Source organism: Lynx canadensis, chromosome A1, assembly GCF_007474595.2.
Source record: "Lynx canadensis isolate LIC74 chromosome A1, mLynCan4.pri.v2, whole genome shotgun sequence".
Lineage (NCBI taxonomy): Eukaryota > Metazoa > Chordata > Mammalia > Carnivora > Felidae > Lynx > Lynx canadensis.
In genome coordinates this window covers 49,718,382-49,738,216 of record NC_044303.2, presented here as the reverse complement: position 1 = coordinate 49,738,216, position 19,835 = coordinate 49,718,382, and the positions used below count along the sequence as shown (strand labels likewise).

The 19,835-nt window shown below is 38.7% G+C and overlaps 1 protein-coding gene across 6 annotated transcripts in view; it reads left to right on the top strand.

The window, feature by feature from the left end:
- The window catches only part of TBC1D4 (TBC1 domain family member 4), a 189,582-nt gene extending 170,222 nt beyond the window's left edge, over positions 1-19,360 (top strand). For 4 of the 6 annotated variants that reach the window (XM_030311991.1, XM_030312011.1, XM_030312018.1 and 1 more), the window contains 6 exons: positions 2,510-2,668; positions 5,367-5,611; positions 9,950-10,109; positions 12,865-13,034; positions 15,445-15,621; positions 18,158-19,360. In XM_030311991.1, the coding sequence (XP_030167851.1) occupies positions 2,510-2,668; positions 5,367-5,611; positions 9,950-10,109; positions 12,865-13,034; positions 15,445-15,621; positions 18,158-18,391 (1,145 nt within the window). In that variant the 3' untranslated portion in view covers positions 18,392-19,360. Of the gene's footprint in view, positions 1-2,509; positions 2,669-5,366; positions 5,612-9,949; positions 10,110-12,864; positions 13,035-15,444; positions 15,622-18,157 lie in introns of those variants that run through there. The other 2 variants (XM_030312002.1, XM_030312029.1) reach the window with 2 other exon arrangements.
- Positions 19,361-19,835: the final 475 nt, after the last annotated feature.

Genomic DNA, 19,835 nt, shown 5'->3' with positions numbered 1-19,835 from the left:
GGAGAGATGGTCCCTGAGGAGTTAGCAGACACCTTTTCTATAGGTTTTCTTGTCTTCTTCAACCAGCTGTTCTCAGCTGTCTTTGTTGTTTATCAAGAAAGGAGTGAATGCATGGGTAGAGACCTTGGATCATATCCATAAAAATAATTTAGACTTACAAACTAGACTCATTTCCATCATTTAGTCAGAAATGTTTATATGTATATGTATATTCACCTACATGTATGTGTGCATGTAAACAGATTTATGTTTTTATTCATCAATCAGTTTTCCTTCCATGTATATATTCCTTTATTTTGGAAAAATTGCTTTTATTTGGCCATTATACTGCATTGCTACTCTGTCATATAAAATGGCTGATAGTTAAACATCTTAAATTTAAAATTAAAACTGCTTAGCATGTGAATATTTGAGGTGCATTTCTGTGACCCAGCTATTAAAATGAGGATCTCATGACCTATATATAAGCTGAGTGCAAAATAAAAATCCAAGAATATCCAAAGATATCTGTTAATGAATCTTGTTTTAAAAGCTTATGATTAATGTGTGAAACTGTTGCATAGTTAAGTTTAAATGAAGTTGAGATTAATTTTGTAAGATGCTACATTTATTGTTTTTTTTTTTCCTTGAAGATATGGAAGTCCTAAACATTTTCATTGATTGCATTATTTGTGAGACAGAATAGTGGGTAATAGAATGTGTGTGGTTGTCGATCACACTATTCTTTGGTATGAGTTTTAAAGATTTTTAGGGGTGCTCAGCTTCCCATTTCTTATAGGATACAGTTTGAACCTCTGAGCACTCTGCCCAGGGCCCACCATAATCTCTGCCTCCTTCATCTCTGATCTCATGTTCTGCTTCCTCCCTCCCTGTATCATGTGTTCCAGAGAGATTGAACTACACTGGGTCCCAGTATATGTCCCAGGCTGTTTCTTGCATGGAATGTTCCAGTTTTCCCTAACCTCTCATCCTTACCTCTCCACCTGCTGCCTATTTCCCATCATCCTTTTCTTTTCACCCCTCCTCCTCCTCTTCCTTTCTCACCCCATTCCTTGCCTTTCTGAGGGCGTTCAAACGTTTCCCTTCCTGAAGGGATTGCTGCCCACACTCCCAGCTTGGAAAATCCTATTATCTTTTTGATCTCAGTTCAAATACCACTTCCTCAGAAATCCCTCTCTTCCACCAAAATCAATTCATTTTGCTTCATTATTTTTTCTCACGATTCTTTTCCTTAATGGTGCTTATCATAATTATAATTTTGTATTTAGGCATATATTTGTTTAATGTTTTTCTCACCCCGCCACTGCATACCTAGCACCTAAAAAGGATCTTGCACAAGTTATTCACTGAATGAATACATGGATGAATGAATGAATGAGACTAATTCCCGAGAATGGATTTATTCATCTCCCAGGGAGGAAGTATCCTCAGTGCCATTCTCTATACTTTGCTATGTGTTAGATGTTCAACAGATGACTTGTTTAGCTGATGTGAATTGCCTTCTTGCAAAATTGTTGTTGGATGGATAATAAAACAGCCCACTCATGTTATCAGAGATTCATTTAGTGGGCTAATGAAAGTTACCCCCAAATGACATTTTACATGTGATCATTCATTCATTCATCCTACAGATGTGTAAGTAGCAACGTATATTCTTGGTTTGCCTTATACAGAGACTTATTAATGTCAAATGCTTAGAAGTTATAAGTACTGGCATTTATTACTAGCTTTAAACCAAATAAAAGGTGGGAATAGGCAGGGATACATTTCATGGTTTCAGAATTTGGCCTCTGAAGCCAGACTTGGAGAGTTCTAATCCTAAACTTCCACTTACAAGCTGTGTGAACTTGGGCAAGTTCTTTGCTTCTTTCTTCCTCAGCTTTACCATCTGGAAAGTGGGGATAATAGTAATCACCTGCCTCATTTGGTTGTTTTCTGAGCACAGGTACAATGCTGAGTGGCAATGCACCATTGATGGAATGTTGTATTAGGTGCCCAATCAGTGTTGGCTGATGTTAACATTGCCTTCATTATTATTTTTTTTAACATTTATTTATTTTTGAGAGACAAACAAGGACAGAGCTCGAGCTTGGGAGGGGCAGAGAGAGAGGGACACAGAATCTGAAGCAGGCTCTGGGCTTTGAGCTGTCAGCACAGATCCCGACGTAGAGCTCAAACCCAGGAACCGTGAGATCATGACCTGAGCTGCTTAACCGCTTAACCGACTGAGCCACCCAGGCGCCCCAGCATTGCCTTTATTATTGATACTTGAGGGTTTTCTTTTGCAAGATATCAGCAGCTTCAGGATTAAACTTCAGGATATCTTTTGCAAGATATCAGCAGCTTCAGGATCAAAATATGCTCTCTCACCTCATCATACTGTGTGATGGGAGGGAGGATGGCACACAGGACCTTACAGCTGCCTGTTTTCAGGCATTACATAGTTCATCAGCTGTGGTTTAGCAACTTCATTCCAGAGATCCAGAGACCTTGCCTTTTATCTTCGTAGGTGTTCCCAAAAGTCGACGAGGAGAAATTTGGCAGTTCCTAGCTTTACAATACCGTCTCAGGCACAGATTGCCCAATAAACAACAGCCTCCTGACGTTTCCTATAAGGAACTTTTAAAGCAGCTCACTGCTCAGCAGCATGCCATTCTTGTGGATTTGGGTATGTTTGTCATATTGATTATTGTACAAAAGCAAACGATACGTCCCTTTCCTGAGTATTTTGGGGGGTTTTGCTTGGGGTTTTGTGGTAGTTTGTGTTTTGTTTTGGTTTTGGTGTTGCTAAAGAGGACCTATTGAATTATACAGAGCTGCCGACTTTCCCCTTTCTTGAGGGCAAGTTGACTTCATGTCTGGTTGAAAATACCATAAATGCCTGAATACAAAATGAAGTTTTCATCCCCAGACTTTGCCCCCGAAAAAGGGTGTTATCTTATATTTGAATCATTATAAAGGTCATATTATCAGGGACTTTCAATTCCTGTATTTTGAAAAACTGACTTTTGTTTGGGTTAGGCATTTATTTTCTCAATCAACACTGGTTTTAAAATAGGATAGAATAGGTTAAAATTTAAACAGGCCTTTGAATATCACTTTAAAAAGCAGCACAATAAGTGGTTATGCTGTGGAATCATGAATACATCCCTATAGGATGAAAGAAAAATGAGCTGTCCTAATATTATATGAATGGCTACTTGTGACTGGGAGAATTTCCAGTGATAGCGTCATAAAGCTATCTTTTTAAAGTCTGTATTTCAAATCACTAATGGAAAGTAAAAAAAGGTATGATTTTTAAAATTACATTGTCTCTAGTTTTTCTCTAATTTATCATTTTATACTATATATTTTATTATTTAAAGATGTCTGATTAATTGGATTAAATATTGTGCATTGGCATTTGACTTTTTTATCTGTATCCCTGAAAGATGGTATATTTAAAGTGGCCAGATATGTTACTTGAGCCCATTTGGGAAAATAAGGGGTTACCTTATATTTGGGGTCCCCTTATATTAGGGCATATAAAAATCACTGGCCAAAACCTAGTTTTGATCTCTGTTCCTTTTGGATGATAAACAGCTTTTGTTGGGAAAGGACCCAACTCAGTTAGTATTTTTTGATTTAATATTTTTTTGTAAAGGGGAATTTTACAGAGAAGCTAAAGACTTCAGTTCTTGTCTGATTCTACCACTAAACTGTGGTTTTAGGCAAATTATTTTGCTTCTGAGACTCAGTCCTTTCATTTAAATGAGGACCTTGAACTAGGCAATCCCTGTGGATCCCCACAGATCTGTGGTTCTGTGACGAGAAATTGATGACCAGACTAGAAATGGGGATGGTTCATTTAGGGCTAATGAAGATATCCTAATAAAGAGAAGGAGATGATGCAATTAGATTATAAGGCAAGGCTGGTCAGAAAAAAAATGAAGCTAGAATTAATGTCTTGGGTAGAGAGTACATTTATAGTTTTCGTCAGCAAAAAATTTAAGTAATAAAGTAAAACGATGATTAAAAAACTGTTTATTTAACTCTACTTGTAGCCATCTGTGTTTCCTCAGTGTGTTCTTGTTATTTTCTCATATGTTCCCCTTGCTCTGCAGAAATTAATCTTATCAGTTCCTGGGGGGAGGAGGGAAACAAGATCACTTTTAAGCATATGTGGTGGAAAACATTTAAAAATCTGGCATTATAAGTTCTCACTGACATGAGTAGTCACTTTGCAAGGAAACTGATCTCCCCTTCATTTTTGGGCATAAGAAAAGTCCCATGCCAGTGTCTACAGCCTTGGTGATGAAGATAGGTGGGTTTCAGTGTTTAGTACCAGCTTTTCAGTGATCCAGAACTGATTTTGTTTGCTTGTTGGGTATCTCTATGGTAATTTTATCCTCAGAGGTGAATTTTAGAGGGGAATTTATTTGAAATCAGCTTGGCCCTTTGCTTTACTTGCTTTTTGGCTATTTTGAAAAAAGAAAAGAGGTCTGTATGGCTCATGGAGGTGGTTTAAGAAACAGGGAGCATCGCTTCTCGGCCTTTTGGCTAAGATTAAGTGAAGAAACAGGGAGCAAAGGATATTTGAAAAAAAGAAGTATTTCCTGAACAATAGGTTGAATATAAAACAAAATGTCCTCAAAAATCTCCTCCAGTGTCATATTACATACAGGAAAAGCAGGACTAATTCTGTTTAGGTGCTACTAAGATTTCCTTTTATTTTTTTTTATTTTTTTTTTCAACGTTTATTTATTTTTGGGACAGAGAGAGACAGAGCATGAACGGGGGAGGGGCAGAGAGAGAGGGAGACACAGAATCGGAAACAGGCTCCAGGCTCTGAGCCATCAGCCCAAAGCCTGACGCGGGGCTCGAACTCACGGACTGTGAGATCGTGACCTGGCTGAAGTCGGACGCTTAACCGACTGCGCCACCCAGGCGCCCCCTAAGATTTCCTTTTAAATAATGTGATAACTTTGATAGAATTCTGATTTTACTCGGAGGGTAGTCTTTATGTGAACTTGGAATTTGCCTTCATTTATAGCCAGAATAGATTTTGTATTCTGTTTTCCTGGGATCTCTCCTGGACATGTCCATGATTTGTTTGTGAATTTTGTTATTGTTGTTTTCTAAAAAGAAGTGCTATTTTAGCATCAAATGTTTTCTTCACTTTTGTATGTGTAGAGATGGGGTGGTGGTCTGGCAGGTAGGACCTAGGACTTGCTGGAGAGAGAGTTTTAGTTAGATGGGTATTCCACACAGCTCTCACTGGTTCAGAAAAGAATGTTTATTTCCTGGAAATCACTGCATTGCAATTTCACTTTTATCTCCAAAGCTCAGGATATCTCAAAAATATTTTCTTTTCTCTTCCTCTGCAGGAAGGACATTTCCTACTCACCCTTATTTTTCAGCACAGCTTGGGGCAGGGCAGCTCTCACTCTTTAACCTCTTGAAAGCCTACTCATTGCTGGACAAAGAAGTGGGTTACTGTCAGGGGATCAGCTTTGTGGCTGGAGTCCTGCTTCTGCACATGAGCGAAGAGCAAGCCTTTGAGATGCTGAAATTCCTTATGTATGACCAGGGCTTCCGCAAACAGTACAGACCTGACATGATGTCGCTGCAGGTGAGGCACATGGGAAGCTGTTACCAGAAATCGTAGCATTAGCCCTCTTCTACATTACAGTTAAGATTTAAAGAAATTTGGGAATGCCTGGGTGGCTCAGTTAAGCGTCTGACTTTGGCTCAGGCCATGATCTTGTGATTCATGGGTTTGAACCCCAGGTCGGGCTCTGTGCTGACATCTTGGAGCCTGGAGCCTGCTTCAGATTCTGTGTGTGTCTCTCTCCTTACCCCTCCCCCACTCGCACTCTCCCTCTCTCTCTTTCTCTCAAAAATAAATAAACAGTAAAACAAATTTTAGAAAAGACTGAAAGAAATTTGGACCCATTGTCTTGGAATTAGTATAAACGTAGAGGCTTCTTTTGACGTTTTAGTATGTGGGATTTGTACTTTTGCTAAACCTGTAAGAGTAGGACATCTATATGCAGAAAAACTCTTCCATAAAGTTCCTGAAGTGAATAAATGAGCAATTCTAGAAAGGTAGTGGGTACTCAAGTCTCTCTCCCCTAAGTCTGCAAGTGGAAATAGAGAAAGAATCAAGTCTTCTTTATTCACTTTTCCTCAACCTGTCAATTGAATAGAATCAAATCTTTTTTTTTTTTTTAAATCTAAAAATATGTCCTTATTCTTTTACTGTGAGTGCATCAGCGGCACATATCTGTGTCATGGTTCTTCTTGAACTTACCATGTCTCTCCTCCTTTATCTTTATGTCAGATAGGTCCTTCTAGAGGAAAAGGTGCCCAAAGTCAGTGGTAGTTTTCGGTCCGCTTTTCTTAGCATGCACTGAAGAAGCACCATTAAGATGTTTTAGTCCTTTTAAGCGGGGTACTCACTCCCACTGCAGTCTTCAACCTATTTCGGACTCCCTGTCTACACATTTCTCCTTTCTAGTTAAAATTCCCCTTTCCTTAGTGTATTGGTTTCTAACAAGCAGTTTAAATTTTATCTATAGATATGATATCACCAACCGCCACTACCTTTCAATTTAAAGCTTTTAGTAGTAAAAATATAAAAGAAGACTTTCAAGAGAGGAATGTCAGAGTTCTCCTCCTTTGAAATGAGGTAGGCAAGATCTGTTAGTCATAATATCATGTTGTAGATAAGAAGTGAAATATTTTTAAAATGCTTTTAAAATATATTCTTTTCCTGGTTCCTAAGGATCAGTTTTTACATTTAATATTTTAGTTACCATTCTACAGGCAAGAAAGGACTCGGTTTTCACCTTGTGAATGTTACAGTAAATGGTATTTTCTTGAGAGGATCAATGGAGAGGAAGCAATTCATTTTCTTTAAAAAATTTTTTTTTTATCATTTATTCATTTTTGAGTGAGAGAGAGACAGAGTATGAACAGGGGAGGGGCAGAGAGAGAGGGAGACACAGAATCTGAAGCAGGCTCCAGGCTCTGAGCTGTCAGCACAGAGCCCGACATGGGGCTCAAATCCACAAGCTGTGAAATCATGACCTGAGCCGAAGTCGGAGGCTTAACCGACTGAGCCACCCAGGTGCCAAGCACCCCTTCTTTACTTTTTTAAGATGAAATTTTTGCTAGGGAGCTAGGGTTTCCCTCTTAACATTGGGTTTTCAGATGTGAGTTCATATAAAGGGTCTTTATCAGGATCCATAAATATAGTGACTTGATTCCTAGTTGATGACTATTCACAGGTGTGTTAACATGCCACAAGTCAAATAACGACAATGGAATGTTTTATTTTTTACTTTATTTCTAAAGTATCTAATACTGGATAGTAAGCCTTGGTGCCCTTGTAACGAATTAAGTAGCTCTGATTTCCAGAAATAGGTTTGGATAGCTAATATTAAAAATATTAAAGAATGGAAAGTACCTGTGAGTAGTGTTTGATTTAGGTCCCTAAGTGGAAAGAGAGATGCAGGGGGTGCCTCGGTGGCTCAGTCAGTTGAACTTCTGCCACCTGATTTCCACTCAGGTCATGATTCCAAGGTCATGGGAACAAGCCCAGCATCAGGCTCTGTGCTGAGTGTAGAGCCTGCTTAGGATTCTCTCTCTCCCTCTCTCTCTCTGTCCCTCTCTCTCTCTCTCTCCCTCTTCTTTCTCTCTCCCTCTCTCTGACCTTCTTCCCCGCTTGGGCTCTTTCTAATAAATAAATAAGTAAGTAAATAAATAAATGTAGTTCTCAATTTAGAAATGCAGTTGTTTTCAATTTAAAAAAATCATCAGTTTGGTATCATAAGAATTCACGTAAATTGGATTAACACATTTATATGACTTGCAATTGCCAGTAAATATTTTATGTCCATAATTATGACAATGAAGATGTTTTAATCTTTGGTAGCATTTGTAGAACCTGCAAGATTGGGGACCGTATTCCAGGAGAATAGATCTTTTTGCTCTGTAAGTGAGGTACAACACTTTTCCACCTTCAGGAGCAGAAAGTGTTTTTTTATCCAATCAATGTAACTTTCAGAAGTGGAAACGGCAGTGGCCATGGATCACTTGGTAGGATTTCTGGTTACCTGCACAGTGTGAGCGTGGACACTCCAGGTTCTTGGCCTGGGTTCCCTTATCCGTAAAATGAGGGAGTTGAGGTCTCTTTTAACTTTGTCTCCTTATGTTCTGTGGCTGCAGTTTTCTGTGTTGAGTGTAAAAGCATTGTGTCTTTTATCTGACGTCTTTGCTCTCCCCTCTCCCCATCTTCTCTACCTTTCTCATCTCTCTCCACATCTCCCTCCTCGGACTCTAAATCTTCCATTGGAAGAGTTTCCATGTTATCTGTATGGTAGAACTGAAGAATTACTTATTCTTAGCAGATGGCATTTTATTATTAAAGTTTCCTTCAAAGGAAGATTGAATTATGTTTTTATTTGCTTTTATCAGAAGAAATTTAATGTAAATATACCTTGATGGAAGAAATGTTCCGATCTCCTGGTTTAGAATGCAGAAAAGAAAAAGGTTCTTAAAAAAAAGAACGTTGAAGTATTGCTTCTGTGTCACAATCCTAACAGAACAAGAACAGAATGCTTTTGCCAATATGCTTTCTCTTTATCCTGCTAATTAGACTTCTTTGATTTTTGTGCTGCCAAAATACTAATTCTTCTATTGATGGAACATAGGATGTCTAGTTTCTAAATTATAAATGGCCTCAGGGAAATCTATGATTTTTTTCAATATGACTGAGATAATAATCGCATTCTTGTAAACCTTTATGTTTGACTGCAGCTAAGCTCTGTGTTTCATAGCTATGACTTCCTGTGGCTCTTTCTGTCCTTTTAGTTTGTGTGGGACCTTAGTTTCCACAGATATGTGTTATTGATAAAGATCAAACAAATAATTTTCCGTATTTATATATAGTACTTTGATTTTTAGTTTTGTGCTCTGGAAACAACTGTTGAATTCACAATATAATCGGTTACTTTGATGCGTTTTTATAAAGCTAACTACCTGAGGGTAACATTTTGATGATATTGTCTAGTGAAAGAAGTTGTGCTAGACTTAATAAAATAGCATACACATTTCACACTAAAATGTCAAACGGATATAACTGATCAAGGAACCACTACTCAGGATGTTACTGTGTGGATAAAAATGTAAACACTTCACAAATTTGTTGATTATTTGCTACTGCCTTACCTTTAGCGACCACAGACATATGAGTTTAAAGGCTATAATTCTGCCTTTATAATGTTTTTAAAAATACCAATAATAAAACAGTAACCGAATGAAATAATTTCTTCTTTTAATACTAGAGCACTTTTGGCTTTAATCCCCCTTTTCATAAAAAATATGCTGCTGGAATACCTTGGATATTAGAAATCCTATCCCAGACTTCTGCCTCCATAACATTCTAAGCCAGGCAGCATCCTGGCAGCACTCGTTGCCTGGTGGGGTCGAAGCCAGAGCTCCATCGTAACTCAGCTGCTGGGCCAGCAAACAGAGACAAACTTTGCTTCTGAACTAAATGTAGAGTCTTTAGAATGGAGGCTTTTCTGGAATTGGTCTGAAATTGAAATAGACCTTCCATGAGAGTCCTAAGCCAGGACAATTCTGATTAAATTCCAAAAGCAGTGCCTTCCTACATGAGGAAAAACAACCATTTCCATGTATGTATGTGACACCAAAAAACATATGATAAAGAAACCTGTGTAGTCATCTCAGATGGACTCTCAGTGACTTGCTTTATGACCTCAGCTAAGTGAACTTGGACTTTAATACCAACTTTAACATAATAAAAATAAAATACTACTTTCATGTATTGAATATGTGTGACTTTGTTATTAAATATTGGGGTAAATAAAATTAAAGTTAGTGTATTTTATGCACAGATAAATGCATAATATTGTATTTTTCTTCTCCAAATTAACTTTAGATTCAAATGTACCAGTTGTCCAGGCTCCTTCATGACTATCACAGAGATCTCTACAATCATCTTGAAGAAAATGAAATCAGCCCCAGTCTTTATGCTGCCCCCTGGTTCCTCACATTGTTTGCCTCTCAGTTTCCACTAGGATTTGTAGCCAGAGTTTTTGGTAAGAGATGCCTATGATCAAATGGTACAATGTTATTAATCCAAGGAATATCCCTCTCCCCAGTGTGGTGCCTGATTGTTTTATCGTGTGTTATACAGAAAAGCAAATTGCTAATGCAATTTAATAAATTTGCCTGGCTCTTTTCTGAGAGTAGTTTGAAATCATATTGGTCTTAAATGAAATTGAAATTAAAGGGAAAGAAGAATTGGATCCTGTATTTGAGTAAACTGTGAAGAAGTTTTTTTTTTAATCCAAACTAAGGACTTACTACGTATCATTTTCCATATTTTTTTATACACATGCTTCCTAGCTCAGTTTTTATTTTTGTTTTTACTTCCCCATTATCTCCTTCAACACTAATTCAAAACAGAGAGAAACATGTTTTCTGGTTGAGTCAATGGACGTAACTTATATCAGTGTGATTTCTTTTTTTTTTTTTTTTTGAAGTTTTTATTTATTTTTGAGAGACAGAGAGAGACAGCGCAAGTGGGGGAAGGGCAGAGAGAGAGAGGGAGACACCGAATCTGAAGCAGGCTCCAGGCTCTGAGCTGACAGCACAGAGCCCGACGTGGGGCTTGAACTCACAAGCCGCGAGATCATGACCTGAGCTGAAGTCAGATGCTTAACCGACTGAGCCACCCAGGCGCCCCATATCAGTGTGATTTCTAATGACAGTCTGATTTTGTTAATAGGGTAACTAAAATTCCTGTTTTGTTGCTTAAGTGACTCTCCTTCCATGCCAGTGCAGTGCTGGCAATAGTCTCTAAGACTGGGTGGCTCAGGGTAACAGCACTAAACATGGCCGGTAAGGCATGGGGCTAGTTACTGAGTTCCTTCTGCTTCATCACATTGTTAGGCACCAAGAATAAAAGAGTATGACATGGTTCACGCATCTTTTGGGGGCCCTTAAATCTATTCAAAAGTCTTTAGTTATGTTTATCTAATCTATTATTTAAAAAGCAAACAAATAAAAAATAAATAAAAACAACTCTTTATTAGAGGTTTGTTCTTAAAGATGTTTAGGACCTCTGTGACCCCAGAAAGAGCTCCTACAGTTTTTACATTCTGCTTATCTTGTATCCATGGTGATATTTGTAACTTTGCCTTTGCTAAATTGGAGCTCTTTGTCAAATTGTATTTGGCCCAATTGTAGATTATTACCAGTATTAGAAAAAAAAAATGAGTGAAAATGGAATACAACGAAAATATCAGAGTATATCAAATGGTAAGGAAAATGTTTGGATAAGCTTCAGTTTTGAAGATATATGTGTAATATGTACACATGCACCAGATTACAGTATATAGTTTCTTTCTTATTGGGGGCTATGGTTTAAAAAGTTAAACAGTGCATTAGTGTAATATGGTCTTTGGACAAAGTGCAGCAAAAGAGAAAAATGAAGATGTGCAGAATCAAATGTTCACCAAATTTCTCTTCTTTATTGAAATACTTGATTGCTTCTCTCCACTTTAGTTTTTGGGTAGGGGTTGGGTTCCTATTTTTGGGTCTTTTAAAATCCTCTCATTCATTATATATATATATTCTTCTTAGGATCTATATATTTTTTCTTCTCAGAATAATTTACCAAATCAAAATGATAAAACAATGTTTGAAAGCATCTCTCTTTGACTTACCTTGGGAATGTGATATCAGAGCTCAAGAAACAAACCTCCCCAGGTCTTTTTTTTTTTTTGCAATGAAAATATGACTGATGCTGTCAGCTCTGCAGTAGCTGCTCAGTCCTTTTCTTTGAATTTAGTAGAGAATAGAGGTAGTCAGGAAAGGGAAAGATGCATGAGCCAAAGTCACAGTTCCCTGTTTTCTAAGGACTCCCTTGCTTATTACATATTACTGATTCCAGAGTGGCAAAGATTGAACTTTCATATAGAAATATCTGGTACTTTCAAAACTATTGCCTGTTTGTATTTGTTAGGAAGCAGAGTTCAGAGTTAGGGTAGGTTTTCTTTTTTTTTCTTTTTCACTTCTGATTTAGGTTATATATTACTTTTGATTTTTCTTTTAAAGTTTTTTTTTTTTTTAATTTCCTGCTCTAATATAGGTTTAATTGTATGTGGATGGTGCATTTACTTTTTTATTATGGTAATAAGAATTTAAATAGTACTAATTGGTTATGCTGATTTGTTTTTGTATTAGTCTTGGGAAGCAAAATTGAAGTATCAGTTGAATAAACATCTTTAGGTTTACCTAGTCTCCACTAAATTTGCCACTAAAAATTATAAATACATAGGGGCACCTGGGTGGCTCAGTTGGTTAAGCATCCAACTTCAGCTTAGGTCATGATCTCACAGTCCGTGGGTTTGAGCCCCGCATTGGGCTCTGTGCTGACATCTTGGAGCCTGCTTCAGATTCTGTGTCTCCCTCTCTCTCCGCCCCTCCCCGCTCATGTTCTGTCTGTCTCTCAAAAATAAACAAACATTTAAAAATAAATAAATAAATAATAAAAATTATAAATATATAGACAAAGAGATATATAATTAACCTTTTTCTCTGGCCTTATCTGACATTCCTAAAGAAGTAAGAAGAAAAGTTAAACATCTGTTTGTTGGTTTCAGTCATATATATATTTTTAATCTAGGTGATTTTGACCATATTCTTTTGTAGAATATTTTGTGATTCCACTGCATTAAAAACAACACCACCACAAGAAACACAAAAATCCATGAACACAAAGAGTGTACTTTTTACAATAGTGGATGCATAATTTTGATCATGAAAATCGTATCTCTTTTTTTTTAGATATTATTTTTCTTCAGGGAACTGAAGTTATATTTAAGGTTGCGCTCAGTCTGCTAAGCAGCCAGGAGACACTTATAATGGAATGTGAGAACTTTGAAAGTATTGTCGAGTTTCTTAAAACCACGCTACCTGATATGAATACATCTGAAATGGAAAAAATTATTACCCAGGTATGATTAAAATGATAAAGGCAAGATATAAGATCACTCAGCAGTTTCTCTACTAAATATATATTAAAAATGCTTTAGTATAAAGACTTAGATTTGCTTGATAGATTTTTTTTTTTTAAATTTCATCAGATTTATTTTATTTGGAAGTGAGATTATTGTGAAGTTTCTACATTGTGAAACTGCCTCTGTGGCTATGCACAGGAAAAGTGGTTCAGTGCTACATAAGAAGTGTTTGGTGAATTTCAATTTAGACCAATGGTAAGACTGAAGACAGAGCTGACAGAGTTAGGAAGACTGACTAAATAAATAAGTAAATAAATAAATAAATAAAATAAAAATGAGACTTACTTAAATATATAAGGAGTACATGGGGGTGCCTGGGTGGCTCAGTCGGTTGAGCATCCTACTCTTGATTTTGGCTCAGGTCATGATCTTGCAGTCGTGAGATCGAGCCCCATGTAGGGCTTTGCACTGGGCTTAGGGCCTGCTTGGGATTCTTTCTCTCCCTCTTCCTCAGCCCCTCACCCCCTTTCTTTCTCGAAAAAAAAAAATGTAAGACATATAAGGAGTACATGTGGCAAGAGCCTAGGCTTTGGAATTAGTATTGGATTTACGTCAGCCTCTAGCTTTTTTATTAGTTGGTGGGCTTGTACACATCTCCCTAATCTTCTGAACCCTAGTATTCTTACTTCTCAAATAGGTCAATACTGATCTGAGAGGTTTTACGAAGCTTAAATGAGACTTCATGTATTGATTAGGGTCCCTTGCAGGAAACGGTCTTTAATGATTCAAACAAAGCTACCAACTTACAGAGGTTTAGGCAGGGTTAAGAGAACCAAGTGTGGCTGTCCAGGTGCTCAGGAGCTAATGACAGAGGGAAGCTGTTGATATTCTGGTGTTGAGGGGGCAGAGGAAGGATCTAATAGTGTTTTTAGGCCCAGTGAGTGCTGGAACTATGCAGGAGGAGTTTCTGGAGCTTTTGTACTTTTGGTGAGCCAGGCAAGGAAGGAGCAAGGAAGAAATACAACCTCTCCTCCTCTTTCTGATTTCCTGCAGCTGCTCTCCTGGGCCATACCCAACCAGAAGCCAGCAGAAAAGGAGGTATGAAAGGGAGATGCAGGTCCCAAGGGTCTTTCTCCCAGGTCCAGCAGAATAGATGAGGGCAGAGAATTGGATCTGGGAAGCAAATGGAGAGTAATCAGCACACCATGTATCTAGTCCTGGCTCTTCACAGGGACTAGGTTAAGTGGTAGTTGTATATTGATGTTACTCAGATGGCATGACCAAGCTTCCGATTTGTAGATAAAGCAGTAATGCTTTATGAGTATTGATAAAGTTTACCACTTTCCTAGAGGCACTTGGGATGGCCAATAAAAGGGTTTAGAGCAAGAGAAAGGGAGTTTGACATCTTGTTCTTGTGCCTTGCCACCTACTAGCTCTGTCACGTTGGGCAAATTACAACCTGTCTTTTTCCATACCAGTGAATATAGATCCATGCTATCATTTTTAATGGTTGTGCAACAGTCCCTTGTGTCCATGATTTCCCACTAGGTAGGGAAAAACTGATACTTGTTTGAGAGGGATGACCAGGTTGTCTAGACAACCCATTTAAATTCTAATATTTGAGTATCTCTAATCATGGTAGGATAAATAAATCAGGTTTGTTGTGGTTTCTTTTCTCCCCACAGTGTTAGTGTAGACACCATTGCTTAAATGGCAGCTGCTGCCTCCCTTCCCTTGCAAGTTTAGACTAAGGAGCCATTACCCATCCACTGACTTCTAAGCAAACTGTCTTGCTGCGGGGTGGCGATATGGGAGAGCAGAGGCAGCCCCGATTAAACCTTACAGCTCTGTGCAGTGCTCAGGGAATGCAATTATGAAGATTCTCTGTGTGGTAGAATATGAGATGCATAGAGGCCTACAAGGATTAGCAAATGGATGAAGACATTTAGTGTAAGACCTGTCTACCCCATTCACAAGTAACTAGAAGTATTTTTGGTTTCTTTATTATAGAAATACCCTATGCAATTTTGCATAGATTATCTCTAACAGAGGTAAGAATCAGCAAAGATTATCTCTCACATAAGTTCGAATTACCCAGTAACTAATGTTGTATCTGGTATGCTACATTTTTGGAGAGTAACTGGATTATGTATATTTTAGTTGCAAAATACCCTTAAACATTAACTTATTCTATCGTCTTGGCCTCATTATGAGAATGTTTCAATTGTGTAGAAATAATCCATTTGTCATTATATAGACAGTCATATCTGTTTTTCTTCCTTTTGATATGCCATATTATTCTTCATTAGTAAGCACTTGGAAATCTATGTGAAGTACCCCAGATACACAGACTGTATTTTGGTATCCATACTAAAAGCCAGATGAACCCATTGTGTTTTCATGGCAGGTTTTTGAGATGGATATTTCTAAACAGTTACATGCATATGAGGTGGAATACCACGTGCTGCAGGATGAGCTTCAGGAATCCTCATACACCTGTGAGGATAGTGAACCTTTGGAAAAGCTGGAGAGGGCCAATAACCAACTGAAAAGGCAAAACATGGACCTCCTAGAAAAGTTGCAGGTAAGGATATAAAGATTTGATCAAAAAAGCACTTGACTGCCTCCTCCATGCATGGAACAATATACCAGGAATGGCAGAGATGTGACATAGAGTGAACCATTGCTGACAGAGGGTCTGTGTGGCAGATTGCGTCCAAGTGTTCTGGGGGCTACAGATGCCCATATAAACTTCAAAATCACTTGGGAGAGAAATTTTACACTCACAAAATATTAAATGACAATTCTAGGCAGAATCTGGTTAAATACCTATAGGGTGTTGCACATATTTGGCTACATTCAGGGGAGGAGGGGTTGAATATGGGGAATTGGGAGAGCTCTGGAGGCCTTGGGGCTTGAGCTGGACCTGAGGGATTGGTGGGAGAAATGAATGGGGGGGTTGGTATGAATGAGGAAGACGGGGCAGAGCAGCAGAGTAATCTTGGGGTCTAAGGTTTATGTTCAGGAGAGATGGGATGAATGTGATGGAGGCAGAACTGTAGATAACTTTCAGTGTCAAACAGAAGAGCATGGTTTTAATCCTGCTGAGAAGGAAATCTCTCAGGGTTTTTGAACTGTACTTTCAAAAGATCAGTGTGGAAACCTTGATGAGGACACATTTGAATGGGGAGAGAAGGTGTGGAGATCAGCTAGAAATCATTTGCAGAAATGATTTGCAGTGGAAATTGTCTAGAGTAAAACTCAGTGAAATGGAAAGAAAAGGAAGCATTTTAGAGAGAATTGAATGAAAACATGTAACACATGGTCCCTGCCATCAAGTTTACAATTATTTGGGAATATAAAATACTATATATGTATTTATAAATGTATATTTACAAATGCAATAAGCAAGTTAGTATAAACTAATATTCTGCACCTGTAACTTGTATGATAAGTGCTGTATAGCCAAGCCCTGAGGGGCAGGGTTTGAGAGTGATTGGTGGAGGGGAGGTTAGAAGGAGAACCTTCTGAGAGGTGGGGGAAAATGTGTTCAGAGTTGGAGCTTAAGCGTCTCATGGCTCCTTGGTTTCTGTTTACCCCGCATTTTCCAGAATGACACCTGTCCCCAAACTAGAGACCACTAAAACTCTGTTTCTATATGGTGAGTTCCCTGACAAGAATGACTAGGAGAGAAAGCCTTAGAAATGAGGGATCTCTTGGCTGTCTGGGTGGCGCAGTCAGTTAAGCATCCAACTTCAGCTCAGGTCATGATCTCGCAGTTCATGCGTTCGAGCCCCACGTTGGACTCTGTGCTGACAGCTCAGAGCCTGGAGCCTGCTTCAGATTCTGTATCCTCCTCTCTCTTTCTGCCCTTCCTCTGCTTGCTCTGTGTGTCTCTCTTTATCTCAAAATTAACATTAAAATTTTTTTAAAAATGAGGAGTCTCTAGAGTAATTGCTCCAAGAATAGGAACACTGACTTCGTTCACTTCATCTTCCATTAGCCTCTGCCTACAGAAAATTATATGCCTGTTCAAAGAAAGAGACAACATTGTCTACTTTAAAAAAGAAAATATTATTACTCGATGCTTCAATGGTGATTAATTGAGCACTTCCTTATTAGGGAAAGTGGGTTTGGACCCATTTTATAATGACTTTTAAAAAAAAAGTTTATTTATTTATTTTGAGAGAGTGCACATGTGCGAGTGGGGGAAGGGCAGAGGGAGAAAGAGAATCCCAAGCAGGCTCTGTGCTGTCAGTATGGAGCCTGATGCAGGGCTCCATCTCGTACAGTGAGATCATGATTTGAGCCAAAAGCCAGAGTCAGATGCTTAAATGGCTGAGCCACCCAGACATCCCTATAATGACTTTTATTAATGGTTACAGACTTTTTCTTTTTTTTTTTTTTTTGATGTTTATTTATTTCTGAGAGGGGGAGAGAGAGAGAGAGAGAGAGAGAGCATGAGCAGGGGAGGGGCAGAGAGAGAGTGAGTCACAGAATCTGAAGCAGGCTCCAGGCTCTGAGCTGTCAGCACAGAACCCTACATGGGGCTTGAACTCACAATCCACGAGATCATTACCTAAGCTGAAATTGGATGCTCAACCGAGTCACCCAGGTGGTGCTCCACAGACTTTCTCATTGACAGTTAAATATCATTATCACGTCTTGGTTCCCAAGTTATGTGGGAACCCCTGACACCAATTGAAACTGATAGGATCCAAAGTATGTGTTTAGAAAAACCTACATTTCTAGTCAGAGGGTGAAAAGCCTCTTTTAGCACCTCCAGGGAGCATCAGGAATCTCCTTTTTCTCCTTCATCCAGATCCCACTCACTCCAGTGGCCCCGCCCCTGTAGGATGCTGATTTAATACTGCATTTTGGTGTATTCAGTGAAATGAGATGTATTTTGTTGGTACTACAGTTTTATTTTAGAGCAATTGAAAAATATCCATTTCATGAAGGGTTTCAAAGTATTTGTTTCACATACTATTTTATTCATTAAGTAATATGATATGATTGGTTAATACATGTAAGGTCGGGATGCTGGTCTGATGAGGAACCACAGTCTTCAGATTTTTGATTTGGGAGAATTTGCATTGTTTTTCCTTTCCCCCAAACAGTTAGCCCATGCTAAAATCCAGACCTTGGAATCCAATCTGGAAAACCTTTTGACCAGAGAGACCAAAATGAAGTCTTTAATCCGGACTCTGGAACAAGAGAAAATGGCTTATCAAAAGACAGTGGAGCACATCCGGAAGCTGCTGCCCACCGATGCACTCGCCAATTGTGAATTTCTGCTGAGGGACCTCAACTGCAACCCTAACAACAAAGCCAAGACAGGAAACAAGCCATAACTGAAGAAGTGCCCTCTCAGCAGAACATGCTCTTAGAACGGAGAGGAAGGGAAGAGTCTGTATGCTGCTGGCCCAGCGCTGGACACCAGAGCTGACAGAACCACTTCAGTCTGGTGCTGCGCCCGTGTCCTAGCTGGTGGACCTCGGTCTTACTAGAGTACGCCAATCCTAAGCCATTGTACATATGTAGACTGGTTTTTTCTGTTGTTGGTATTGACTATGTACATATATATAAAATGGACACAAACAGTTCATGCTTTCATATCAAAAGAGTAGATGTATATTTAGTGAATTTTTTTAAATCAGAACTTCATGAAACCCCCACCAAAGGGAAGTTAAAATGAAATTCCCCTTGGACATATGTGAAATCATTTTGTCTTTGTAGTGGAACAAAGCTGAGAGCATCTTTGTATATTGAAATATACTTGAAAAAAATGAATGTATTTTTTTCTCCAAAGAGCAGCATGTTTCACTCAGTGGTGGAGAGGTAGAAACATTTGTGTAACTTTATGTATATCTGTCTTAAAATCTACTGACATTATGTATATCTGATTGCCAATCATGCTCCTATGGATTTTTCAGGAAGGTGGGGGCCTTCCTCCCCTGCCAGCTTTGTGCCAACTAGCATGTTGTGTCTACATGCATTTTGAGTCAGGCGAGGCATTACTTTGGATGTGTGTTAAGGAGAAAGCAAGACATCATAGTGGAGTCTACCCACCCAGCTCAAGGTGAAAAAGAATGTTGCTAGTTTTCTAGCAAATTAGACCAGCATTATTACTCAAACTAAAAATATCAGCCTTCCAAAATTTAATTTAGGACCTAAATTGTCTAGATCAACTTTCTACTTTTTTAATTTAAATTACTGCTTATAGTTGTGAATGGACTCCCTTTTACTTGGTGCCACAATTGGTGACAAGGATTTGGCATTTTCCCACAATTGGGAACTCCTAATTTAGTTCTCTCTACCTGCAATGAAAGATAGGGAAATGTGATTATAATTGGTTTTCTAAAGATAATATGCTGTATTGACACATTTTTTTTTTAGCGTTTATTTATTTTTGAGACAGAGACAGAGCATGAACGGGGGAGGGTCAGAGAGAGGGAGACACAGAATCCGAAACAGGCTCCAGGCTCTGAGCTGTCAGCACAGAGCCCGACGCGGGGCTCGAACTCACGGACCGCGAGATCGTGACCTGAGCCAAAGTCGGCCGCTTAACCGACTGAGCCACCCAGGTGCCCCTATATTGACACATTTTTTTATTGTTGTTGCCAACGGACAGAATCTAATCTCTTGATCATCTTTCCCTTGTATGTGAAAGTTTGGGGGAATTGTGAAATGTTTGAGAATAAACTGTTGAAATCCACTGGAGAGAATTGACAAGTGGCACCAGGCCCTTTCTAAGATCTACAATTCTGCATTTGAACTCCCAGCTTCCTCAGGCTA